The following is a 27,838-nucleotide window of genomic DNA, read 5'->3' as shown; positions in this document are numbered from 1 at the left end:
TTACTGATGACAGCTATGCCACTCCCAGGTATGGCGTGCCCTGTTAGGCATAAAGTCTGCTGTTCCCTTGTTCTTCACCCTCTGTGGGAAACGAAGCAGGACCCTCACATCGTATTCAGTAGTCTCGGGGCTGTAGGCAGAGCTGAATGACGTGCACACATATCAAGACAAAAAATGGTCAGGGAATCTGCACAAACAACCTCAAAACTACAGTATGCCAGTATCTCTGTTTTTTTAAGACAAGTGAAAAAAAAAAGAGAAGTGTTGGAAAGGCTTGGAGGCATGAGAAGATCCACTAAATAATTCATTCAACAGGTTACAATAATCTGTGATTCAGAAGTGGAAATGGGCACCTGGTGAGGTATATTGTTTGTGTGAAAGAGAAGGCACAATGTCAAGTTAACACTGCCACTGAAGATCTAAGCCATTTGTCTTGTGGCTGTTTTTGACATTGGAGTGCGTAGCAAATTACAACAGCCCATCTGTCGGTGATCGCTGCAAACTCACACAGGATATGAAACTGCTTCAAGGGATGCCTGTTTTTCTGATGGGAAAGAGGGCAAACAGACCAGCCGTGGGTACAGCATACTTAAATCATTTCAACAGTGTCCTTAGCAGAGTCTCAATCAAGTGGCCAAGCCTGAGGCTGAAGGCATTCTGCCTGACTACACAGATGCCATTTACGTAATTTATGTTGTGCTGGTGAATAAAATTTTCATGTTTTCCTTTAGGTATGTTGCAGTTTGTGCAGAATCCTGAATGGCAAGAATTGTGGATCAGTCACATCCTAGTTAATGTTGCATAGAGATGAGGCATCATGCATGTAAATAATGCATGCTAGCAGCCACTTTGCCAGTTGGGGCTGAAAAAGGATGGTTATAATATGCACCTTCTCTTTTTGGCATCTGCTCGAGCACAAATTAAAATTCCTAGGAAAATGTAGATGTCATTTGGTGCATTGTGCATGCTGTATTAATGCATTAACTACCAATAAATTGGTTTTCTACTTCATTATACACAAGACACCTGTCGAAACATAGAAAAACAACCCAAAATAGCTGCCAAAGAGTGTGTCGAGTCATATTCCTACTTAATCAACTTTACAAGCAAGTGTGAGATGTCTTCAGTATGAGGAAGGTTTGCCACTGGAGGCACTTCAGTGATGTGTACCAGCATGTGGCAGCATCTGTGGTGTGAAGTGGTTTCTTGACAAAAACAAACAAACAATAACAAAGAAAAAAAATCTGATTTTTTTCATGTATATTTCTGATTTTAATTAATCCACTTTAATCCCTGCAGATTTCTCAGTTTTTCTGCAATTTAGGATTTTAGAATCTCAGAAAATGGTATTTTTCCTTGTAACCACAAAGGTTTTTTTTAATATAAATTTGATAAATTTACTGTTTTAATCAAAGAAAATATGTGACGTTTTTTCTGTCATAAATCATCTTTCATCTTATTGTTTTCAAAGAATATTAAGCCCCCAGTTCCATTTGTTAAAACCTAACCTAAGCCTAATGCAAATCCAAACATGTTGCAAAAACCCTCTAGCAAGACATACAGGATTATCACTGTTTATTAGATTAGATAGAATTTTATTGATTCCTTGGGAAGACTACCTCAGGGAAACTGGAGTTACATCAGCACACAGGGTAAGAAGCACACAGAATATCACAGTGTGAGATATATATATATATATATATATATATATATATATATATATATATTTTTTTTTTAAACCATGGTCAGTGAGAATTCCATATCTAACTGGCGTGCATTATTTTTGGCGAGTTAAGTCACTGTGATATCACTCCGCTCTGGTCATCACCATAGCAATGCGCAAATCAGTTGTGTTTTGACAGGTGAATGACAGAAAATAAAACATGGATTTCCAAGTGAATTTTAATATTTTTGGCCAAAATAAAATGTTTGAGGAATGGGAAGAGGAGGAGAGCAAATGAGAAGAACAGCAAAAGCAACAGCATAAAGATTTAACATAGGACGAACTGGGCAAGATTGAAGATGGGAAAGAAGAAGAAAAGAACATGAAAAAACTTAAATAAATATTTGTGTGTTAGCTCACTGTGTGGGTGTGGGACCATGGTATAAGCGGATTAAACAACTCGAAGATGTGCATTATACGGTTTGAATGCACTTCGCGCAGTAACACCACTCCGCTTCATGTCGTGGTGTTTTAGACTCCGCGTCATGTATTCAAACCGTATAATGCACGGCTTGTCATTGTTTAATCCTTATATATATATGTATATATTAGAGGTGGGTGGATCGATCGTAATATCGATAATATCGATACCAACACTGGTATTGATATTGAACGATCCTCGTGTAAAAAGAATATTGAAAAGTTATATATATATATATATATATATATATATATATATATATATATATATATATATATATATATATATTAGAAGTGGGTGGATCGATCCTAATATCGATAATATTGATACCAAAGCTAGTATTGATATTGAACGATCCTCGTGTAAAAAGATCGTCCATTTTCTAAAACCTGTAACAACATGCTTTCCACAGACTTGTGGGGTTCAGATTTGGATCCCAGATTAACACATACTGTTTTTTACACATGCACGTACACAGTGGTACCTCACTGACTTTGGCTCAGTGGCTGGCAACAGCACAACCAAGAACACAGCACAGTCTCAGCATGTTTAGTTACTCTTGTCAGGTGGAAAATATTTCACTTTACTAACAGCCGACACAATCCATTTAATGACTGCTGTTGCTGCTCTCAGGCACACTGTTGCTATGCATAAATAATATTCTAACTTTGGCACTGTACTCTATTAAACATATGTTCTTCTTTATTTGAGAAAATTCATTCAGCAAAATAATGGCAAATCTGTTTAATAATTGCATACTTGGTAAATTTGCAAACTGCCTGGTAATTCTGCATAATGACCACCCCTCCCCAACATGTCCCCCAAATTTTTTCCCACAATCAAATCTGATGACCCAGCAGCTAATTGCATTTTAATAACTTATCCTGTTATGATCGCATTACTTGAAGACATGTACAGTCCAGTGTAGTATTAAAAATTATTTAAATTGGTGTAATTACAGCCATGTCCTTGCTGGCAGTACTGACATTATGTTCATTACTGAGTTTGTATTATTGTGAACAAAAGGCTTGCTACTTTACCTGTGTTTTTTCACAAGCTTGTATGTGTGTGTGTGTGGGTGTGTGTTTTCCAATTGTTATTGATAGAATATTCATGATAGCTTGTGATTCAAACTCCCACAGCGGGCGCAATTTTGTATAACGTGCTGCCCCGATGGGAGAGTCACGTAACATGATAACATCGAGATTTAACAGTGGATCACATCAATTTACATATTACCCAGCAGTCACCACTAAAACTCTACATATGATTAAAAACACCAAAGAAAGTAAGGCAAAATTCAGTATTTTGCATTTTGGGCCCAAACTGACAGTAAAAGGTAAAACAGTAAGAATGGTTTAATCATTTAATCCAGAAAGACAAATATCATATCAATATCACGTGTCCAAATGGCCATTTTCATGATTATTACTTATTTCCAAAGGTTACTATTAGATGATTTTTGTAAGAGATGTGGTCATGTGGTACTGAGTTTACCTTGACAAGCATTTTTCCTCAGCGGCACAGCGGAGTGAGTACATGTGGGCTCTCTGGATGTATGTAGCAGCCTGGACGTAGTTGGGATCCGGAATCAGATCAGGTAACCCTTAAACAACACAGATTATCCAATAAGCTACGTACAACCTTGATCTAAAAACACGAATGTGGGATGGACATTTCTAAACATGTCACGCCGTTGTCAGTTTGATGGATAAGTGGTGCATGTGGAGATTGTTTTTGTGTGTTTTATGTACCCATCAATAAAGAGCGGCTCTGCCATGATGCAAAAAGTTTACTACCTGTTTCAGTGTTGAAATACGTCAAGTAACATCTAAATAAGTGAAAACTCAATTAAAAAATGCCCAGATGGCATAGTGAGGCCACACCCACATTTCAAAAAGTCAGGCATGCAAAAAAAAAAAAAAAATGTGATGTGCTTTCAGACAATCATGTTTGTGAACATTGAAATATGTTTTACTCATGTACGCAAAATTAGTTGCTTTCCGATGTGTGATCAAAGGGCCAGAAACCTTGACCTTTGACCTCGACTGATCCTGATGAAAGTTAGGGGAAGGATACATACAGTAAGCATGTCTAACTGACTGAAAATATGACTTCATGGTGGAGTGGAACAGAGAAGGATTTTCTTCTCATTTGAGCTGCAGTTTGCCAGAAGGCACAGGGGAGACTCAAGCTGAGATTTGATTTAATTTGTTAAAAGAAAACCCTTCTCTGTTCCACTCCAACATGTTGCTGTCACTGCTAGTGCAACAGATAAAAGCTGTACTGTGCACAAGTTCCACAGTCATCTTGGTGGCTTCCCTCACTTGTCTCCTTACTGCATGTTTACTCAGTTTTTGAGAACTGCCTCCTCCAGACAGATTTACCTTACTGTTTATATTTCATCATGACTGATGTAAATTAAATCAAAGACATATTCACTGACTTGGAAAAGTCGACACTTCAAGGGCATCTTGATTGTTTCATTTGAACTTCATTGTGTCAGTAGAATCCTTTCCTCTCCCCATTTTATTTATGTGAAGTTCAACATTAGAGAACAGGCGCCTGTGGCCATGAATCCTGTGACATTCCTGATTACTGCACTTTTGCTCCATTGGAAACCAAAGAAAGGGGAAGAGCTGAGGATTGGAGTGCAATGTGTATCTGATGTACACAAAGTGGGAGGAGTTATATATTTTATCATCCCATATGCATCCCATTAACAAACATTCCCATGTTGACTTCATTTGGTTGCTCAGCACATGTATATTCTTTGAAGAAGAAGACAAAGAAAAAGAGCAAGAAGACAAACAAGAGCAAAAACAAAAACAACATAACAAATGTTCTCAGAAACATGGACACAGTCCAATGACTTGGAGTAGTGGGTAGGACTTGGTCCATGGCAGTCAGACTCTGTATCCTAATGTGTATATTTTGATGGTAGCAGGAAAGCCAATTAACCCTCTGGAGTCCAGGGTATAACTGGACGTTTTTGACTACTTTTGGTTTTGCCTTTATAATTTACCTTTTAAAAAGTGTTTACCTGACCTTGTTCGGTGTCATTTTTTCAGTACATCCTCACCTGTGTGACTTTACAGTTTTTCATTCATTCTGACCTACTGTATTAACACAGTGAACCCAAAATCACACAAAAAACATAAAATCCGAGTCAAAAATTTTTTTTTTTTTTACGCAAACTTGTTTAACGAACCATTTTCATAACTTCAAATGTAAATATAAATTGTAAATTTCAAAAACATATGTCCAAATGAAGCAAAACAAACAAACAAAAAAAAAAACAAAGTTAAATAAAACTATTTACATAAATACAGGAAATGCTTCAGACATTTTTTGTATAATTATTTACAAAACAGTCAGATTTCACAATAAGATTTAAAAACATATGTACAAATATAGTGCAGGAAATGCTAATGCTAAACTATTTAGAAAAAAAAATCAGATGTCAAAATAAGACTTAGAATGTAAATATAAATGGAAAATTTCAAAAACATATGTACAATGTAGTGCAGGACATCCTAAACTATTTGTGTCACTCAAAAAAACAATTCCAGTCCAACACAACACAGAGGGGCACATCGCAGGCCTGACATTTCTACAGTGTGTCACTCCTCTTGTTGCCCACATGAAGGCACCAGTGGCACCTCAATCTGTCTTTTGTGGTCTTTTGGCCAGGATCTGTGCCTGTCACAATTGGCACAGGAACGTGGTTTTTGCTCCTGTTCTGTGGGACACCTGTTTTGCCTGTGCCACACAGCTGACACACCAGCTCCACCATAAAGTCCTTGTGTGTCATGGGCTGCACTTGCTTGACACTGCTGATCTCACAAGGCAAGATGAATGCATTTGTGGTTCCAATGTCAAGGAAGTGCAGCAACACTGTCCTGTACCAGCGTGCAATTTTCTGATGGGTGGAGTAGTACTGGATGAGCTGGTCAGATAGGTTGACTCCACCCATGTTTTTATTATAAGCCAACACTGGGGTAGGACAGGGAAGGTCTTTCACCATTCAGCATCCATTCTTCGCATCCTTCACCCTTCTCCGCACTGTCTCACCCAAAAACGCATGATGGATGGTGGAGCACACCAGACACCTCCTGTGTGTCCATCCACTTTACAAACACCAGAGGCCCCTCTCTTATCCATCTTATAGATCCTCTTTCAGATTTTTTTGTGATAGCATTTGCCCTCCCTCTGGGGCATCCTCGTCTGTTCTCCTTGTATGTGCCTCATGCCCCAAACTTCATGTTAGCCAGGTCCATGAACAGTTTGGGACTTGTGTAAAAACTGTCCATGTAAATGTTGTACCCAGTACCAAGAGAGGATGGCTGGATCAGGTTCATGACCACATCGTACGACAGCCCATGCTCACTTGTGGTCACAGTCTTGCCAGTGTAAATGGTGAACTTGAGTGTGTAGCTATTACTTGAAACAGCCAACACAAAAAGTTTCATGCCCCATTTTGTTGGCTTGTCCTTAAAATATTGAGTCACTCCAGTTTTTGCCTTCGTCACCACCATCCTTTCATCCACTGCCAGCTCCCTCCTCGGGTGGTAATAAGCCTGGCAGGCACTGAGGATGTGATCATAAAGAGGCCTGACTCGAAACAATTTGTCATGTCCTGCTGTTCCCTTTTTCCTATAATTTTACATCCTCATCTGGATCACTTAGGTGGATGTTCCAGAATATCGATCTAAATTTGTCTCTGGACATTACTTTCGCTGGAAAGGGCACAGACAAAATATGACTTTGTTTCCAGTCATCCTGGAGACTTGCTAGTGACACCAACAACATGTAGTATATCAGAAGTCCAAAAACCTTGTACAGATCTTCCATTTCAATGTCTGTCCAGTTGTATTTTTTCCATAATGCCTTGTTTTTTGCAGCAATTTTATTGGCGTTGGTGCAGATTGTTCTAATTGTGTCAGTTGCAAAAAACTAAAGTAAATGGTCTTTTGGACTTTGGGTGGAAAGTGTTTTGTGGGCCGCCATAAGAGGAGGTACTGCTGGCCCACCACCAGAGGGCGCCCTGCCTGAAGTGCGGGCTTCAGGCACGAAAGGGCACTGCCGCCACGGTGTGCCTTATCTGCGGGATTGGCATTTGGTGTGAACAGCGACGGCTTCACTTCACACCCAAACCAGATAAGTGGTTTAACAGGAGCTGCACGAGTGTGTGATTAGAGGTGGAGGTGACTTTCCACCTTCTGACTGTTTTTGTTACTAGGTGTGCACACACCCACATCTCACTGTTTGTGCTCCTCGCCAGCAGTACCAGATCCGACAGTCAGGGACGGTGATCACTTGGGAATTCGGGACTTGGCGGCTCCAGTATTCACCAGGTTCTGTGGCGGTGGAAATCGTGTGGTCCCGGCTCTTCTCAGGACAGACGTCTTCTATCCTCGAGCCTGCCCACACGTCACCTTGGTGTATTGTCTGCTATTAGATTCTGTGATTGTCTGTATAATCGTTGTGCACATTCACAACATTAAATTGTTACCTTTTGGCTCATCTATTGACCGTTCATTTGCGGCCCCTGTTGTGGGTCCGTGTCACTACACTTTCTCCAACAGAAAGTGTATCAACCTGGACTCCTGGTGTTCTCTGAGGCTGAAATCTGTTTACTGCTGGAGCAGTGTCTGCATCCTCCTCCATGTTCCAACAGTCAGCGCTGGGGCGTGCCTCTGCTGCACATCCGAGCAGAGATCTGGATCTGGAAATAGAAGTGCGCACTCCGACCCTCTGTTCAGATCTCCATGTGCGCTTTGGTGGATCCACCTGCTTTGGTTGCTCCTCCGGATGTTCAATGTTCCTACTGAGAGAAGGAGGTTGTTTGCCAAAATCGCATGATACATGACCCCATTCATCCTCCTATCAATACGGTGCAGTCATCCAGTCCTCTTTGCAGATAAACACCTCAAAAAATTATGTTTCCACCCCCATGCTTCACAGATGGGACGGTGTTCTTGGGGTTGTTCTCATCCAAACACAGTGAGTGGAGATGATACCAAAAAGCTCTATTTTGGTCTCATCTGACCACATGACCTTCTCCCATGCTTCATTTGGATCGCCCAGATGGTCACTGGTGAACTTCAAACAGGCCTGGACATGTGCTGGCATGAGTAGGGGGACCTTGCGTGCCCTGCAGCATTTTAAACCACGACTGCATAGTGTGTTACAAATCTAATCTTTGCGACTGTGGTCCCAGCTCTCTTCAGGTCATTGACCAGGTCCTCCCGTGTAGTTCTGGACTTGCTCAAAATCATCCTTCCCCCACAAGACGAGATCTTGCATGGAGCCCCAGACCAGGAAACAGTGACAGTCATCTTGTGTTTCTTCCATTTTCTAATAATTACGCCAACAGTTGTTGCCTTCTCATCAAGCTGCTTGCCTATTGGACAGGTGTCTTTTATACAGGTAGCAAGTTCAAACAGGTGCAATTAATACAGGGAAAGAGTGCGGAATAGGAGGGCTTCTTAAAGAAAAACTAACAGGTCTGTGAGAGCCAGAATTCTTACTGGTTGATAGGTTATCAAATACTTAGTCATGCAATAAAATAGAAATTAATTATTTAAAAACCATAAAATGCAAATTAATTATTTAAAAATCATACAATGTGATTTTCTGGATTTTTTTTTTAGATTCTGTCTCTCACAGTTGAAGTTTGCCCACAATAAAAAAATCACAGACCTCTCCATTCTTAGTAGGTGGGAAAACTTGCAAAATCGACGGTGGATCAAATACTTATTTGCCTCACTATACATTAGATCCTAATGTTAACTAGAATAAATTATTGATCAGTTAATATTAAGGGCCCCTTCACACAAAACACGATTGAAGCCAACTAGCACACGAAGGGGGAATTGCATGCCATTAGTGAAAAATCGGAGCTGCCTATAACGCCTATAACCAGCGGCGAAAGACAGAGAGCGCCCTGTGACAGCCCATTCGATCCCATTCGATCCCTCTTCTGGCAGGTGTTGGCCAAATTCCAGATGACACACATGAACATCCAACACTACTCGCTGGACACTTAGAAAATGTGTGGCCATTTGCGCTGTTAGCACGAAAATAGTGAGCAGACAATCACTTTCGAGCTGCATGTGAAATTTATCTAAATGCTCCGCCCACGAGTGTGGAGTTGCAAAAAGCAACACCACCTTCGTGGCACAATGTGTGTGTATTGCACGTGTGTCTGCTCCCCTGCAGCACGTGGTGTACGTGTGTTTCACACACCCCAGCTCCCCCCCATGCATGTGGCATGAGGGGGGAGCACACTTGCATAAAATGCTGATATGTATGTACAGGCATGATCACATAATTACAACAATACCTACATATACAGTTACATAACAAATAACTAAAATGAATGACCACATAACACAGAAACAGAGAGTGACATGACATGTTGGTCTGGGTGCTGAACAGACAAGGGGGCATGGCTGCCAATAGCAGCTGCTGTTGAAATCCCTGCTTCTGGATGTCCCAGCTGAGGAACACATACTGTGTTTTCAAGGACATGAACTTATAACTTTCCTCTGTGAGGCATGTGTCTCTGCCTGCTGTCCTCATGTGGAAATACATAAAAAAAATTGTTGCCTTTGCGCCGGGATTGCAGCAGCCTCACACAGTGCACCACGGCAGGCTGCAGACCAGCCCAACACCCATGTCCTTAGACGATAGTCTAATTTCTCTTTTTTGAAAACATACGTTTATCTCCTTGTTGATTTTAAGTATTTCATGCTCCTGTTATAAGACAGTGATTGTAGCGCAATGGTAAAGTTTCCGTCTGTTAATCAGAGCTTTTGTAAATTGCAGGTTTGAATCCCGCGAGTGACATTTATTTTTTATTTAACCAGGGTTATTTAACTGCAGGGTTCAGTGTTGTGTCCCCTTTAATTTTTTTTTATATCAACCCAGTGATTTTCACTAATTATACACCAATATCTCATCTATCAGTGTCCGGTGATTGTATTAATTATTTATATACCTGGCAGGACATAGTAAGACATAATGAGAGCGCACTGCTTCATTCATGTCATTTCATGACTGTACGTCTGTGACCATGGGTCATATACAGAGGCACAGACGGTTCATACTTGTATTGTATGCTCGATAAGAGGGATTCAATAAAATGCGGTGTTTTTTATGGTGTGTGGTTTTTATTTTTTTCCCCACAGCAGAGTTATGGTATGGTATGTTGCAACACGTTCCAGCTGGTTTTAATTTTTTTTCCACAAGAGAGGCGCGATGTGGTGCAACACATTCAAGATATTTTCCCCACAACATAGGCGCGATATGATGCAACATGTTCCATCTGCTTGCACTGTGTTCGTGCATGCACACAAGCATGCACAAAATAGTCGCTGGTGTGTCATGCACACCTGTGCAACCGTGCGTCCCTCACGACAGCAACTGGAATGTTTTGTGGTTCCCCATTTCATGTTTGATTTTTCTTCCCTTTTCTGCATCTTTTGTGTTATGTGTGAAGGGGCCCTAAACATAGACATTATATACAGTAGTGTTCAGAATAATAGTAGTGCTATGTGACTAAAAAGATTAATCCAGGTTTTGAGTATATTTCTTATTGTTACATGGGAAACAAGGTACCAGTAGATTCAGTAGATTCTCACAAATCCAACAAGACCAAGCATTTATGATATGCACACTCTTAAGGCTATGAAATTGGGCTATTAGTAAAAAAAAAAAAGTAGAAAAGGGGGTGTTCACAATAATAGTAGCATCTGCTGTTGACGCTACAAACTCAAAACTATTATGTTCAAACTGCTTTTTAAGCAATCCTCTGAATCACTAAACTAGTATTTAGTTGTATAACGAGTTTTTCATGATTTCTTCACATCTGCGAGGCATTAATTTTGTTGGTTCGGAACCAAGATTTTGCTCATTTACTAGTGTGCTTGGGGTCATTGTCTTGTTGAAACACCCATTTCAAGGGCATGTCCTCTTCAGCATAAGGCGACATGACCTCTTCAAGTATTTTGACATATCCAAACTGATCCATGATACCTGGTATGCGATATATAGGCTCAACACCATAGTAGGAGAAACATGCCCATATCATGATGCTTGCACCACCATGCTTCACTGTCTTCACTGTGAACTGTGGCTTGAATTCAGAGTTTGGGGGTCGTCTCACAAAGTGTCTGCGGCCCTTCGACACAAAAAGAACAATTTTACTCTCATCAGTCCACAAAATATTCCTCATTTCATTTTAGGCCAGTTGATGTGTTCTTTGGCAAATTGTAATCTCTTCTGCACATGTCTTTTATTTAACAAAGGGACTTTGCGGGGGATTCTTGCAAATAAATTAGGTTCACACAGGCGTCTTCTAACTATCACAGCACTTACAGGTAACTCCAGACAGACAGACAGACAGACAGACAGACAGACAGACAGACAGACAGACAGACAGACAGACAGACAGACAGACAGACAGACAGACAGACAGACAGACAGACAGACAGACAGACAGACAGACAGACAGACAGACAGACAGACAGACAGACAGACAGATAGACAGATAGATAGATAGATAGATAGATAGATAGATAGATAGATAGATAGATAGATAGATAGATAGATAGATAGATAGATAGATAGATAGATAGATAGATAGATAGATAGATAGATAGATAGATAGATAGATAGATAGATAGATAGATAGATAGATAGATAGATAGATAGATAGATAGATAGATAGATAGATAGATAGATAGATAGATAGATAGATAGATAGATAGATAGATAGATACTTTATTGATCCCAGAGGGAAATCCAAGGCATCCAGCAGTATCCAGACTGCATCCAGACAAGACTGTTTTTGATCATCCTGGGGCTGATCAATTGGTGAGCCTTTGCCATTCTGGTTATTCTTCTATCCATTTTGATGGTTGTTTTCCATTTTCTTCCACGCGTCTTCTGTTTTTTTTGTCCATTTTAAAGCATTGTAGATGAACAGCCTTTTGCACCTGTGTATAACTTTTTAATCAAACTACGCTGTTCTTCTGAACAATGTCTTGAACGTCCCATTTTGCTCAGGCTTTCAAAGAGAAAAGCATGTTCAACAGGTGCTGGCTTCATCCTTAAATAGGGGACACCTGACTCACACCTTTTTGTTCCACAAAATTGACAAACTCACTGACTGAATGCCACACTACTATTATTGTGAACACCCCCTTTTCTACTTTTTTTGACTAATAGCCCAATTTCATGGCCTTAAGAGTGTGCATATCACGAATGCTTGGACTTGTTGGATTTGTGAGAATCTACTGAATCTACTGGTACCTTGTTTCCCATGTAACAATAACAAATATACTCAAAACCTGGATTAATCTTTTTAGTCACATAGCACTACTATTATTCTGAACACTACTGTACGCCTCATGACTTGCTGCAACGTAATCCACCTGCGCTGTCATGTTGGATGGGTCTCTTCACAATAGGCTAGCACCAGAGTCAACTGGAGTCAATGGAAAGTGAGCAAATATGTCGGTATTTTGTGCTGCTTACGGTTCCAATAACCGGTGCAGTATAGAAACCAGATTGTGTGTCATTACCTTTCACAAGATTGAACAATAATTTTGGTTATTTTACCATTTGTAATATTATGTCATCGTAACAAATGGTACTTACGTGTAACGTTATTACAGCAGGAACTGGTACTCTCTCTCATTAGCTGTGTTTCCATCTATCAAGTATCGCAAGTCTTATGCTAATTTTCGTTAATGTGGCAAAAGGAAGAGTGCATTTATGTGCATTGCCATCCACTTGTTCTGCGCTTTTGTTTCACGGGATAAGCCAATACACCTGCAGAAGAAGACAGTCCTCATTGGTGCACGCAGAGACGTTAATAAGTGTGACAAATGAGAACCATCATTTCATGCTTTAGTCATTTGTGGTGTCTGTATTTCACAAAGTAAGGCTGCACCACATCATAAAATTAATGACACTGGAGTGACAGAGTGCCAGCACATGCAAGAAGCTGTGCAAAACAGTTCTTTTTCAAGGGTTTTAGCTCCCCAGCCCCAGTTGCAAGCCTAACAAGATAGTTTAAGACCCTGGAATGACCTCGAATTAGATTGCTTTCTTTTCCTGGCCTTGAAAAAAATGTTCATCTTCGTAACAAAACCTGGTGAGCGAAGCAGAGGAAATTAAACTGATGTCTGCTTTGTGCGTATGTGTGTGTGTGAGAGGAATAAATTCAAATGAACAATCCAAAGTTGTTTCTTTACTAAATTATAAAATGAATTAATTTATACATTTATCTATATACCATACCGTATGTCTTTGTTAAAGACCATAAGACAACGTCTTTCAGCATGAAAGTACGTATTTTTAATGTGTGACAGCATCCTGTATCGTAACTGAATATCTGCTGCTTCTAACAAACCAAACTGTGGGAAATCGGGTAAAAATTCAGGAAGTTACGGATTATTGTAGCTGGGAATACACCTTCCGCAGTACAAATAAATGCACTGGGGGCGCAATAGGGACTCATCCAAGATGGCGGCTACGTTGATACGTCAGCTCCAATAGGCAGCGGCAGTCCATGAGGCGTCTATGTATATAATGTCTATGGCCCTAAAGACAGTAAGAAAGAATTTTTACTGATAAGGTCAGCAACAGGTCAATCATTTGGGTGAAGATCTATGTCACTGGGGTCAAATGTCGCAATATCATAGTCCTTACTGGCTTCATATCCACCGATAAAATAACCCTGCTGGTTAAAAGTCAAGGTCACCGACCAAGGTCAAAATCTTGGCACAGTGCTTACCTACAGTCAAAAATATAACGCAATGACCCTTTCTGGAATACTTTGGACACCACTATTCTAGACCATTATTGTCGAGATGGGTGCATTATGGGTGTGTGTTATATATATGTACGTGTAAAGATATACACGAGGCCACGAGTCATCACAAAACAATGATCTTACTCCACTGAAGCTTTTAAATTGGTTTAGTAACTAAGTGTCATAAAATCCGATGGGCAAATAAAAAATGAAAGCCTGCCTTGTCACAGCACATATTTATCCCCTTCACAATAAAATCCATGCCAACAATGATCTATGGTGCAGCTTATCATCCCGTCTCCACAAAGACCAAATGTGTTAATGTGAACTGGCTTATGCAACTTGACCTCAGTCTGCTGACACTAAGCCACAGGAATGACACAGGGCCCATAATTTGATGAACAGGATAAGACCAGCAATGAAACACAGTGGTACACAGTATTCTTTAGGCGCTGATCAGATACAGTCATAAAAAAACAAACAAACAAACAAAAAAAACATGTCACCATACTCCAACAAAGGAAGAAATGTTGCAGAAATTAAATGTTTCCTTGCCTTCAGGGAAAAAACAAAACAGGATTTGTTTCTAAAGAAGAAACCTAATTTAAGTTTAAACTTTGAGACAAGATTTTCAATATGGAAATGGAAGGACAAATTCTGATCGAGTATGATTTCGAAATAAATTTAAATTTCATCCCCTGAGCAGTTAAGATCTTAAGAGGATTGGGAAAAAATTGTGAGAAAAGCAGAAATTTTGACTTATTTGCATTTGACACCGGTTTATGCTTTGTTAAGTTAGACTGTGCAACATTAAAGGCTGACTGCAAGAAGTGTAGAGTTTGAGCAAAGGAAAGGGAAGAACAATAGATTACTGTATTATCTTCATAAAAATGCAAAGCAGCATTTGATAAGTTGTCACAAAGGCAATTTATATATATATATATATATATACGCTATATGTATAAAATGCACAAAATCCACTATACATATAAAAGGGACAAAATCCATTATATGTACAGTTGTGTTCAAAAGTTTACATAATGTGGCAGAATGTTGTTCTTTTCCATCTGTATCAAACGCTCAAAGCACTTTACAATGATGCCTTGCATTCACCCATTCACACAGACACTCTCACACACTGATGTCAGGATGCTGTCATGCAAGGCGCTCACTACACACCGGGAACAACTTGGGGCCCTTAGTGATTTTCTGGTCAGGCTGGGGTTTGAACTGAGGATCCTCTGGTCTCAAGCCCAACGCTTAACCACTACACCATCACCTCCCCTACAAAAAAACTTTTTTCACTCATGGTTAGTGGTTCGATGAAGCCATTTATTGTCAAACAACTGTGTTTACTATTTTTAAATCATAATGACAACAGAAACTACCCAAATGACCCTGATCAAAAGTTTACATACCCCTGTTCTTAATACTGTTATTGCCCCCTTTAAAATCAGTGACAGCTTGGAGTTTTTTGTGGTAGTTGTCAACTTGGCTCTCTGATGGTGAAGCTGCCACTGAATATGTCTTGGACTTTATTTACATCAGTTATGAAGAAATACAAACAGTATGGCAATCTATGGTAAATCTGTGTGGAGTAGACAGTTCTCAAAAACTGAGTGACTGTGCAAGAAGGAGAAGAGTGAGGAAAGCCACGAAGACACCCAGACAACCCAGAAGTTACAGACTTATGTGGCTGTGATTGGAGAAATTGAGCACAGTGCATGGTAGCATCCTAACATCGGTGTGCGTGGGTGAAGGTGAGGCATCATTGTAAAGCACTTTGAGCTTCCGATTCAGATGAAAACGCGCTATATAAATGCAGTCTATTTATAGTTTTAATACTCACACCCAAGCTGCCCATTATGAAAACCTTCGCCCAGCAACCCCCCCCAAAATGCATTAATCAAACATCAAAATCACTTTTAGCCTGTTAGCCTTGGCTTGTTTGACACAATGACAGCATGTTCAGGTTTCATTCACCCCAACCAGGTTACACAGGTTACTCCACTTCTTTGCCTATTTATGGGTTGGCTGGGAGTGAGGCAGAGTGCAGGATGGCGGCTTTCAGAGCCACCCCATTTGAGCTTCAAACCCGCCCTGAAGAAAACCTATGGGTAACCACACATAGGGTTTGTCCACTCTATGTACAGTGTGTGGTTTAAATTAGATTTTTGATCAGTATTCCAGGTGAGTTTTCTCTCTCGAATATAAATTTAAATAACAGCTTTTGTTTAAACATCCGATGAGACAGCTCGTATAGGCCACAGGGAATGTTCTCGGCACAGACCATGTAAACACTGTAACACCAGGGTGAAATACAGAGGTTTTCCAGCAGTGTTCTCAACAGATTTTTTTTCTCCCCCTCTTCATCCTGGGAAGGCTTTGTTCTCTGCTCCCTAATCTTTTGAAATGTGAAATTGGGTCTCTTTCAGAGGGATAAAGTGTGCTGAGAAGCCAAAGCTGATCAGCCTTTGACAGCATGCGACAAAGCCACACATTACACTCTAAGTGGGACAGGGGGTAAAGATACTGAATCTCACCGGGCTTTTTACACCCACCATCTAATAGATCATAATAAAATAAGTACAACCCCCTTTTTTTCTGTTTTCAGATGCTCATTCTTTGGGCTACCTAGTGGTAGATTAGGATATTTCGCGTTTTGTCAAGGTCAATATAATCAATGTACTGCACCTGTATTTGGCAAAATGTACTTTCACAGTGTACCTCATCTTGCAATCAATATTCTTGTCACTCATCTGATTTCATGTTTACAATCAACCCTTCTACTTTTTAACATCACATTACATAAATATTGTCTGTTGTTTTGTTGTGTTCACTTGCAGCTGCTTTAATCAATTAAAGTGCATGCATTATGAACAAGAGCAATCAGAGATTTCTGACATCTCCAGAATTTATTGGAGTCTTCCCTGGTGTAAATATGTGTCAGTATTGAAAATTTGGTGACAATCCGTGAAGTAGTTTTGATGTAATCCTTCAAACCCTTGATCCTGAATCCGGATTTGGATCCAGATCACCTCCAAAATTTAATGGAGTCTTCCATGGCCTAATACGTATCTGTGGTGAAAATTTGGTGAGAATCTGAAGTAGTTTTGACGTAATCCTTCAAAGCCTATATGAAGTGAAACTTGATCCAGAATCCGGATCCGGATCCAGAGGACCCTCAAAATTTATTGGACTCTTCCATGCCCTAATATGTGTCTGTGTTGACAATTTTGTCAAAATCTGTGCAGTAGTGTTGACATAATCCTGCTAACAGTAATCCTTCAAAGCCTATATAAAGTGAAACTTGATCCAGAATCCGGATCCGGCTCACCTCCAAAATTTAACGGATTCTTCCATGATCTAATATCTATTTATGGTGAAAATTTCGTCAAAATCTGTGCAGTAGTTTTGATGTAATCCTGCTGACAGACAGACAGACAGACAGACAAATAAGTAAACGCTGACGATTTTATTCCGTACTTGGTGTTGTGTGGGCCGCTGAAGAGGAGGTACTGCTGGCCCACCACCACCAGAGGGCGCCGCCGCCCCACAGGAGCAGCCTGGGTGACAGCTGTCACCCATCACCTGAGACAGCTGACGACAATTATCACTGGGGTATATCAGCAGGACGGCATCTCCACCTCATCGCCGAGATATCGTTCTACCTGGAAGGTAATAATCTCAGCTGACTGCTTGACAGTAACCTTTGTGATTTTTGTGAGTGATTGCAGACTTTTTTCTCCAACGAGAGGTGGAGGTAGCTTCCCTGCCGTACAGGTTGCTGGGTGCAAACGCGCCCACGTTAATTGTGTTCTTGTTCCTCGCCAGCAGTACCAGGTCCGACACGCGGAGGCAGTGGCCACCTGGGAGTTCGGAACTTGGCGGCTCCAGTATTCCCGGGGTCCTGTGGCGGAGGAAACCGTGTGGTTCCGGTTCTACTTTGGAGAGGCGTCTCCTATCTTCGAGCCTGCCCACACGACACCTTTGTGAATTGAACTTTGTCCATTGTTGTAATTTGTTGTGTTTGTTGTGCACGTTCGCAACAGTAAAGTGTTGTTATTTGACCTATTCCATTGTCCGTTCATTTGCGCCCCCTGTTGTGGGTCCGTGTTCCTACACTTTCCCAACAGGATATCTCGGCCAGCGTCATGGATCCCGAGGGGCGTCAACCGGCTGTTGAACGGCCAATGGAAGAACAAGGCGCACAGGCGTCCGCAGGAGGGGTAATCGGTGAGTTGCAGCGGATCCTCACCGCTTTCACGACTCGGTTAGACTTGATGGCCGAGCAGAACGCCCTCCTGAACCGCAGGGTGGAGGCTCTCGCCGCGCAGGTGGACAGCGACGTTCCACTGGTTGTCCAACGACCCCCCCCACCATCCCCTGAAGCATACATAAGCCCCCCAGAGCCGTACGGAGGCTGTGTGGAGACGTGCGCGGATTTCCTTATGCTGTGTTCGCTCGTCTTCGCACAGCGTCCCGTCATGTACGCGACGGACGCTAGCAAAGTAGCTTATGTGATAAATCTGCTTCGTGGTGAGGCACGCGCTTGGGCTACAGCGCTCTGGGAGCAAAGTTCACGGCTCCTTCTGACATATGATGGGTTTGTGAGGGAGCTCAGAACAGTGTTCGATCACCCTAATAGAGGAGAGACCGCTTCAGCCGTGCTGCTGTCAATGAGACAGGGGCGCCGGAGCGCAGCTGCCTATGCAGTCGACTTCCGCATCGCGGCTGCGAGGTCCGGCTGGAATAGCACTGCCCTCCGCGCCGCCTTCGTAAACGGACTGTCATTGGTCCTCAAGGAGCACCTGGTGGCTAAGGACGAACCGCGGGATTTGGATGGGCTTATCGATCTTGTCATACGATTAGACAATCGGTTAAATGAGCGCCGTCGGGAACGAGACGAAGGGCGTGGCCAGGCACGCGTCGTCCCTCTCCCTTCCGGTTCCGACCGCGTTCCGCCCTCCCCACGCTCCACGGCCCCTGCGCTCCGTGCGATCACAGCTCCCCCTGCTGACGAAGCTATGGACACGAGTAGGGCAACATTTAGGGCACCGGTCACACAAAGGAGGCTGGCCCGCGGAGCGTGTTTTGTTTGTGGCTCGATTGAGCATCAGGTACGAGACTGCCCCGAACGGTTAAACACCAACGCCCGCCCCTAGACACTGGGCTAGGGGGGGGCCGAGACGTTCACGTGGGACACACCCACATCGCCACACGACTCCCAAATAAGTCCCACCCTTCCCCCGCACCGCCCGTATGATTGTGCCATTGATTTGGTTCCAGGCGTTGAGTTCCCGTCCAGCAGGCTGTACAACCTCTCACGACCTGAACGCGAATCAATGGAGACCTACATCCGGGACTCTTTGGCTGCCGGGTTGATCCGGAATTCCACCTCCCCGATGGGTGCGGGTTTCTTTTTTGTGGGGAAAAAGGATGGCGGATTACGTCCATGCATTGATTACAGGGGGCTGAACGAAATCACGGTTCGTAACCGATACCCCTTACCCTTGTTGGATTCGGTGTTCACGCCCCTGCATGGAGCCAAGATATTCACCAAGCTTGATCTTAGGAATGCGTATCACCTGGTTCGGATCCGGAAGGGAGACGAGTGGAAGACGGCATTTAACACCCCGTTAGGTCATTTTGAGTACCTGGTCATGCCGTTCGGTCTTACAAATGCTCCCGCGACGTTCCAAGCATTGGTTAATGATGTCTTGCGGGACTTCCTGCACCGATTCGTCTTCGTATATTTAGACGACATACTCATCTTTTCTCCGGATCCTGAGACCCATGTCCGACATGTACGTCAGGTCCTGCAGCGGTTATTGGAGAACCGGCTGTTTGTTAAGGGCGAGAAGTGTGAGTTTCACCGCACTTCTTTGTCCTTCCTGGGGTTCATCATCTCCCCCAACTCCGTTGCTCCTGATCCGGCCAAGGTTGCAGCGGTGAGAGACTGGCCCCAACCCACAAGCCGTAGGAAGCTGCAACAGTTCCTCGGCTTTGCGAATTTCTACAGGAGGTTCATTAAGGGCTACAGCCAGGTTGCTAGCCCCCTGACAGCCCTGACCTCACCAAAAGTCCCCTTCACCTGGTCGGATCGTTGCGATGCCGCGTTCAAGGAGTTGAAACGGCGCTTCTCGTCTGCACCCGTTCTGGTGCAGCCCGATCCTAGTCGCCAGTTAGTGGTTGAAGTGGATGCCTCGGACTCAGGGATAGGAGCTGTGCTGTCCCAGAGTGGGAAGACCGATAAGGTCCTTCATCCGTGTGCCTATTTTTCCCGCAGGTTGACCCCAGCTGAACGGAACTATGACGTTGGCAACCGAGAACTCCTTGCGGTGAAAGAGGCTCTTGAAGAGTGGAGACACCTGTTGGAGGGAACGTCCGTGCCATTCATGGTTTTCACTGACCACCGGAACCTGGAATATATCAGGACCGCCAAGCGGCTGAATCCCAGGCAAGCCCGCTGGTCACTGTTCTTCGGCCGTTTTGACTTCCGCATCACCTACCGACCCGGGACCAAGAACCAGAAGTCGGATGCCTTGTCCCGGGTACACGAAGACGAGGTCAAAGCGGAGTTGTCGGATCCACCGGAACCCATCATCCCGGAGTCCACTATCGTGGCCACCCTCACCTGGGACGTAGAGAGAACCGTCCGGGAGGCCCTGGCACGAAGCCCGGACCCCGGGACTGGACCAAAGAACAGATTTTACGTCCCACCAGAGGCAAGGGCTGCAGTCCTGGACTTCTGTCACGGCTCTAAGCTCTCCTGTCACCCAGGGGTGCGAAGAACCGTGGCGGTTGTCCGGCAGCGCTTCTGGTGGGCGTCCCTGGAGGCCGACGTCCGGGACTATATCCAGGCCTGTACCACCTGTGCCAGGGGCAAGGCCGACCATCGCAAGGCTCCGGGACTGCTACAGCCGCTGCCCGTGCCTCATCGCCCCTGGTCCCACATCGGCCTGGATTTTGTCACGGGCCTCCCGCCGTCCCAGGGAAACACCGTGATCCTCACGATAGTGGACCGATTCTCCAAGGCGGCCCACTTCGTGGCCCTCCCGAAGCTCCCTACGGCCCAGGAGACGGCGGACCTCCTGGTCCACCACGTCGTCCGCCTGCATGGGATACCATCAGACATCATCTCCGATCGCGGTCCCCAGTTCTCCTCGCATGTCTGGAGGAGCTTTGCCGGGAACTGGGGGCCACGGTCAGTCTCTCGTCCGGGTATCACCCCCAGACCAACGGGCAAGCAGAGCGGGCCAATCAAGAAATGGAGCAAACACTGCGTTGTGTGACAGCCGCGCACCCGGCGGCCTGGAGTACTCATCTGGCCTGGATCGAGTACGCCCACAACAGTCAAGTGTCATCAGCCACCGGCCTCTCCCCCTTTGAGGTGTGTTTGGGGTATCAGCCCCCGTTGTTCCCGGTGTTTGAGGGGGAGGTCGGTGTGCCCTCGGTCCAGGCCCACCTGCGGAAGTGCCGTCGGGTGTGGCGCGCCGCCCGTTCTGCTTTGTTGAAGGCCCGGATGAGGGCGAAGACCCATGCAGACCGGCGGCGGACCCCGGCCCCTACGTATCGCCCCGGGCAGGAAGTGTGGTTGTCCACAACGGACATCCCACTACAAGTGGCCTCCCCTAAACTACAGGACAGGTACATAGGACCGTTTAAAGTCCTCAAGGTCATCAATCCCGCCGCAGTGAGGCTTCAGCTTCCAGCCTCACTGCGGATCCATCCTGTGTTTCATGTGTCGAAGCTCAAGCCCCATCACACCCTCGCCCCTCTGTACACCCGGTCCGGCACCACCTCCTGCCCGGATCATCGATGGCGAGCCGGCTTGGACAGTGCGCCGGTTGTTGGACGTCCGTCGGATGGGCCGGGGCTTTCAATATCTGGTGGACTGGGAGGGGTATGGTCCCGAAGAACGCTCCTGGGTGAAGAAGAGCTTCATCCTGGACCCGGCCCTCCTGGCCGACTTCTACCGTCGCCACCCGGACAAGCCCGGTCGGGCGCCAGGAGGCGCCCGTTGAGGGGGGGGTCCTGTTGTGTGGGCCGCTGAAGAGGAGGTACTGCTGGCCCACCACCACCAGAGGGCGCCGCCGCCCCACAGGAGCAGCCTGGGTGACAGCTGTCACCCATCACCTGAGACAGCTGACGACAATTATCACTGGGGTATATCAGCAGGACGGCATCTCCACCTCATCGCCGAGATATCGTTCTACCTGGAAGGTAATAATCTCAGCTGACTGCTTGACAGTAACCTTTGTGATTTTGTGAGTGATTGCAGACTTTTTTCTCCAACGAGAGGTGGAGGTAGCTTCCCTGCCGTACAGGTTGCTGGGTGCAAACGCGCCCACGTTAATTGTGTTCTTGTTCCTCGCCAGCAGTACCAGGTCCGACACGCGGAGGCAGTGGCCACCTGGGAGTTCGGAACTTGGCGGCTCCAGTATTCCCGGGGTCCTGTGGCGGAGGAAACCGTGTGGTTCCGGTTCTACTTTGGAGAGGCGTCTCCTATCTTCGAGCCTGCCCACACGACACCTTTGTGAATTGAACTTTGTCCATTGTTGTAATTTGTTGTGTTTGTTGTGCACGTTCGCAACAGTAAAGTGTTGTTATTTGACCTATTCCATTGTCCGTTCATTTGCGCCCCCTGTTGTGGGTCCGTGTTCCTACACTTTCCCAACACTTGGCAGACGTAAATATCTGTTCATGCTCCAGAAGGTGCAGTGAGTACAACGGATGTGGTCAGGTCCATAGGTATATGGATAGTGGCACAGTTTTTGTAATTTGTGCCTGTACACCACCACAATAAAATAATTCTAATGTGCTTGTTTTAACATGAAGGTAATTAGAGAAACTATATATAATGTCTATTGTGAAAACAAATAATCATTTTTACAATGTTTTCTTTTGACAAGTCAGGGGATGAATACGTGAACACTCCCAAGTCGCAGAATATGTCTTGGACTTCATCTACAGCAATCATTCAGAAATGCAAGCAGTATGGTACTATGTGGTAAATCTGTGTGGAGAAGATCTCAAAAATGGAGTAACCATGCAAGAAGGTACCTAAGAACATTTCAGAAAGGGCCAAGAGGGTGCAGGTTTTCTTTGCAACCACTGACTCCAGCAGGTGATTTCACAGTGATGAACTCATCACATCTGCTCAAAGTGATGTTAATCAATGAAATCACCACTGACTTAGACCATAAAAGCATGGTATAAATGCAGTCCATTTAGCATCCATAGACTATCATCCTGTCCAGGATGTACACCTCCTCTCACCCTGTGACTGTTGGGATAGGCTCCAAGCCTATGGAGCTAAAACAAGGCCAAAAGTTTTGTAATCTGAAAATAAAAAAATATTGAAAAAATAAATTTTGAAACTGAAAATTAAAGTTTTGTAATCTGAAAATAAAAAAAGATTGAAAAAATAAATTTTGAAACTGAAAAGTCAATGTTTGTTCTTGAAATTTATAATAATTTAAAAAGTATTATCAAAATAAAAATAAGTGTAAGATATATATTTTTCAGTTTAAATTTTTGATTCAGCTCTGTAATTTTATGGATCAAATAATTTATTTTCATTCATATTTCTTTTTTTCACCTTCATATCTTTTTTTCACTTTCAGATCTTATTTTTTCAGTTTCAAACTTTAGGCCCCGTTCTGGCGTGGGAGGGGGTGGCTTTGATTGAGAGGGGCGTAGAATTGTGAGTGACAGGAAATCAGTCCTCACATGATGTTGCTTTCAGGAAACGTGTGTAATGGTGTAATTTAGAGGTCTCTGAACTCGCCTCACCCCCCCCAATCTCCTGATGTTCTTAATATTTATTGAAGTTTATATGTGTGTGGGTAAGTTATGTGTGAGGGTGAGCATTGTTTTTGAGGATGCACAAGCAAATTTCGTTGTGCTGATTTGCTGTGCAATGACAGTAAAGGTGATTCTGATTCTAAGAATTAAAACAAATTTATATCTATATATATATCTATATATATATATATATATAGATATATATATATATACAGTAGTGTTCAGAATAATAGTAGTGCTATGTGATTAAAAAGATTAATCCAGGTTTTGAGTATATTTCTTATTGTTACATGGGAAACAAGGTACCAGTAGATTCTCACAAATCCAACAAGACCAAGCATTCATGATATGCACACTCTTAAGGCTATGAAAATTGGCTATTAGTAAAAAAAAAAAAAAAGTAGAAAAGGGGGTGTTCACAATAATAGTAGTGTGGCATTCAGTCAGTGAGTTCGTGAATTTTGTGGAACAAACAGGTGTGAATCAGGTGTCCCCTATTTAAGGATGAAGCCAGCGCCTGTTGAACATGCTTTTCTCTTTGAAAGCCTGAGGAAAATGGGACGTTCAAGACATTGTTCAGAAGAACAGCGTAGTTTGATTAAAAGGTTGATTGGAGAGGGGAAAACTTATACGCAGGTGCAAAAAATTATAGGCTGTTCATCTACAATGATCTCCAATGCTTTAAAATGGACAAAAAAACAGAGACGCGTGGAAGAAAATGGAAAACAACCATCAAAATGGATAGAAGAATAAACCAGAATGGCAAATGCTCACCCATTGATCAGCTCCAGGATGATCAAAGACAGTCTGGAGTTACCTGTAACTGCTGTGACAGTTAGAAGACGCCAGTGAAGACAGTGAAGCATGGTGGTGCAAGCCTCATGATATGGGCATGTTTCTCCTACTATGGTGTTGGGCCTATATATCGCATACCAGGTATCATGGATCAGTTTGGATATGTCAAAATACTTGAAGATGTCATGTTGCATTATGCTGAAGAGGACATGCCCTTGAAATGGGTGTTTCAACAAGACAATGACCCCAAGCACACTAGTAAATGAGCAAAATCTTGGTTCCAGACCAACAAAATTAATGCCTCGCAGATGTGAAGAAATCATGAAAAACTGTGGTTATACAACTAAATACTAGTTTAGTGATTCACAGGATTGCTAAAAAAACGATTAGCTATTACTATTATTAGCGATTTACGATTAGCCCAATTTCATAGCCTTAAGACCTCTTTGGAACACCAGCGGCTGTGTGCGTTTCTCCAGGTTACACTGGAGTTGCGTCAGGAAGGACATCCAGCGTAAATCTTGTGCCAAATACTAATGCGGATCTGGCTGTATCTGTTGTGGCAACCCCGAACAAACGGGAGCAGCTGAATGGACAACAACAACATACAGCAAGGCAGATCATTGAAGGCACCAAAAGTCTGCAAATCCCTGCAGAATACCTCATCTCCTCTCACATCAGACCAGAAACCGTCTCTATCCATTTGACAACTCCAAGTTGTTTGCAGTTACTAAAGTATTTTATGGTCTTTAGCATTAAATTCCAGAGAAATGGTTTACAAAAATAAAGATTCCTACTAGTTTCAAACAGACCAAGCATTTACTTTCAGCCAGAGTACTTGCAGGTTTCAAAACACCTCATTCTCTCACTGAGAACTCTCACTAAACATTTCTTTGATTTCCTGTGGCTGAAGCAATGGACCCCATGTGTTACAGGGACTTTCCAGCATTCCCCCTCTCTGTCAGGGAGCGGTAAAGTTGTGCACCCTCCTCCCTTGTTTCCCCTCTCCTGTCCCTGAGCCACCAGCACCCGCTGTCATCATTACCACCAAATCTCCACACTTATGGATCACTTTGGGCGGCAGAGAACTCCTTACATAAAAACACGGTGGTTCTTGTGTTTGCTCTATCTACATTGGCATGGCATTCTCCACACCTGGTTTTAATAACTACTAGGCAAGTGGGAAAAGATGAACTTTGTGTAAACTTTACTTTGTTTGTAAATTGAAAGAGACTCTGGATTTTATTTTCATGACTTCAGATATCTCACGGATTTGAAACATGAACGTTGGAAAAACACGATTGTGTACTTTAAGGGTGGAGAACTTTCTACTCCCAAGAGTTTTGTATATTTCAAATTCACATGTTGAGCATTAATAGAAATTGCCTGGCAATCTTTTTTTCTGTTGCACAAAAACACTTTATGAAACAGTAGAAGTGTAGAATTTGTTTTGACCATTTGAAATGATTATCTCTTTGAAACCAGCCATATCTTTATCCAAAATCTGTATCCACTACCTATAATCCACCCATAAATCACATCTTTTTCCAAGATTATCAAGATTTGTGAAATGTAATGTAATGTAAAATAAAAACACCTTTGTGTTACACAGTAAATTCACCAGTGTAAAACTAACACTGACAGTGTTAAATTAACACTGCCAGTGAAAATATGGTCCTATTCTGATCAGAGTGGGATCATATGTTCACTGGCAGTGTTAATTTAACACTGGGAATTTTACTGTGCACTGCACAGAAGCCCAAACTAAAGAACTCACTGTACCTCTCTGTTGTGGTCGGTACACACTTCCTACATTGACACTGGGGTTCTCAAGGGCAGAGTTTGGAGAATTTCTGCTTGAAGGAATGGGCTGTAGGAATGGCGGCTGGGGTCTTCCAAATGGAGGAAACTGCTCATACTGAGGGCTTCTGATCAGGGGTTGACCAAGTGGTCCCGTTCTGTCCACTACAATGGGGCTTGCCTGGTTGGTGTCGGGAACAGAGACAGCAGGAGCGGGTTCCTCATTATAGAGACTGTGGGTGTATCTATGGTCCAGACCATCTGAAAAGGGTGGCTGGGCAGCTCGAGCAGGTGCCACGGGATTAGGCCCATAGCTGAAAGATTGGTAGTACCGATAGCCATCATCAGTATATTCCGAAGGAGAGTCGGGGACCACAGAGACCATACCACCTAATCCAGTATAACCCCGTCCGGCTCCATATGATCCACCACCATATGCTCCTCCTGGGACGACAGGCTGAAAGGGAGGCTCATAGCTCCTCACAGGTACCTCTGTCAGACTTGGGTCATAAGGCATAACTGGATATGGGGCCTGTTGTGGAAATGGGTACTGAGGGTAGGATGGTACATTATAGGAGGATGAAGAAAAAGATGATGATGCTGATGAAGATGAGCCTGCAGACGGCCTGAATCGAGAGCCAGAGGATGCCTGGAAACTGCCACCCCCTGCATTTCCTGTTGTCTGTCTCCAGTTATCAGGCACCTGGCCAAAGCCGAAAGGATGCCTGGCCTGCCCACGAACAGTCTCAGAGGATCCTCTTGGCGGAGCTTGTCGGCGGACATTGCCTCCTTGAGGTCTGCGTGGTGAGCGTGGATTAGCATCTGCCACAACCACCCTGGGACCTCTATCCTGGGCTGCTGCCCTGGCAGGGACGTACTCAGCTCCAGTGTTAAGCAGGCTAAACATTCGGCCATTGTTCTCCCACTGAATCACCTGCCTCCATGGGGTGGCTGAATTCTCCTGGCCTTGGCCCCGACTCTGGCTCTGTTCCTGGAACTGTGTGCTAATCTGAGCCTGTCCCAAACCCAGCAGGATGAATACCAAACACACCACAACAATGGACATCATAGTGGACACAAAAACCAGGAAAAACCCTCACGATCCACCAAAGGCTCAAACACAAACCACCTGTAGTTTTGTCAATAAATCAAGTGCATCTTCTTCCTGCTGGTACAGCGCTGGTGCAAATGTGGAAACAGATTCAGAGTTGTTAAGTAAACCTGTGGTTGAAAGCATCTGCAGGTCTTCAGTGGTAGCAGCGGAGGAAGGAGAGTGTGCATTCCCACCCACGAGAGTGGGCTTCAAAAGACCCAGCGGTGGTGTTCCCGCCTGTAAGTGCTCTGTGAATATATCCTGACTTCTCGTCCTTCTGTTAGGTTGCTTGTCAGACAAAGCATTGCTGCCTGCCTTTTGGAAAGAATTGCCTGTTCACTGCAGGACTGCAAGCTTCTATTTGCCTGA

At 43.7% G+C, this 27,838-nt stretch overlaps 1 protein-coding gene across 1 annotated transcript; it reads right to left on the bottom strand.

Moving 5' to 3' along the window:
• On the bottom strand, positions 1–27,838 carry loxl1 (lysyl oxidase-like 1). Its single transcript, XM_034162914.1, has 3 exons — positions 26,359–27,838; positions 3,642–3,750; positions 1–142 (listed from the first exon to the last, which is right to left on the bottom strand). Exons 1-3 carry the CDS (start codon positions 27,443–27,445, stop codon positions 1–3), a joined length of 1,338 nt encoding a protein of 445 aa, XP_034018805.1. The 5' UTR covers positions 27,446–27,838.

This window comes from Thalassophryne amazonica, chromosome 2 (assembly GCF_902500255.1).
Source record: "Thalassophryne amazonica chromosome 2, fThaAma1.1, whole genome shotgun sequence".
Taxonomy (NCBI): domain Eukaryota; kingdom Metazoa; phylum Chordata; class Actinopteri; order Batrachoidiformes; family Batrachoididae; genus Thalassophryne; species Thalassophryne amazonica.
The sequence above is the reverse complement of the archived record's forward strand: the minus strand, read 5'-3'. Positions and strand labels throughout refer to the sequence as shown.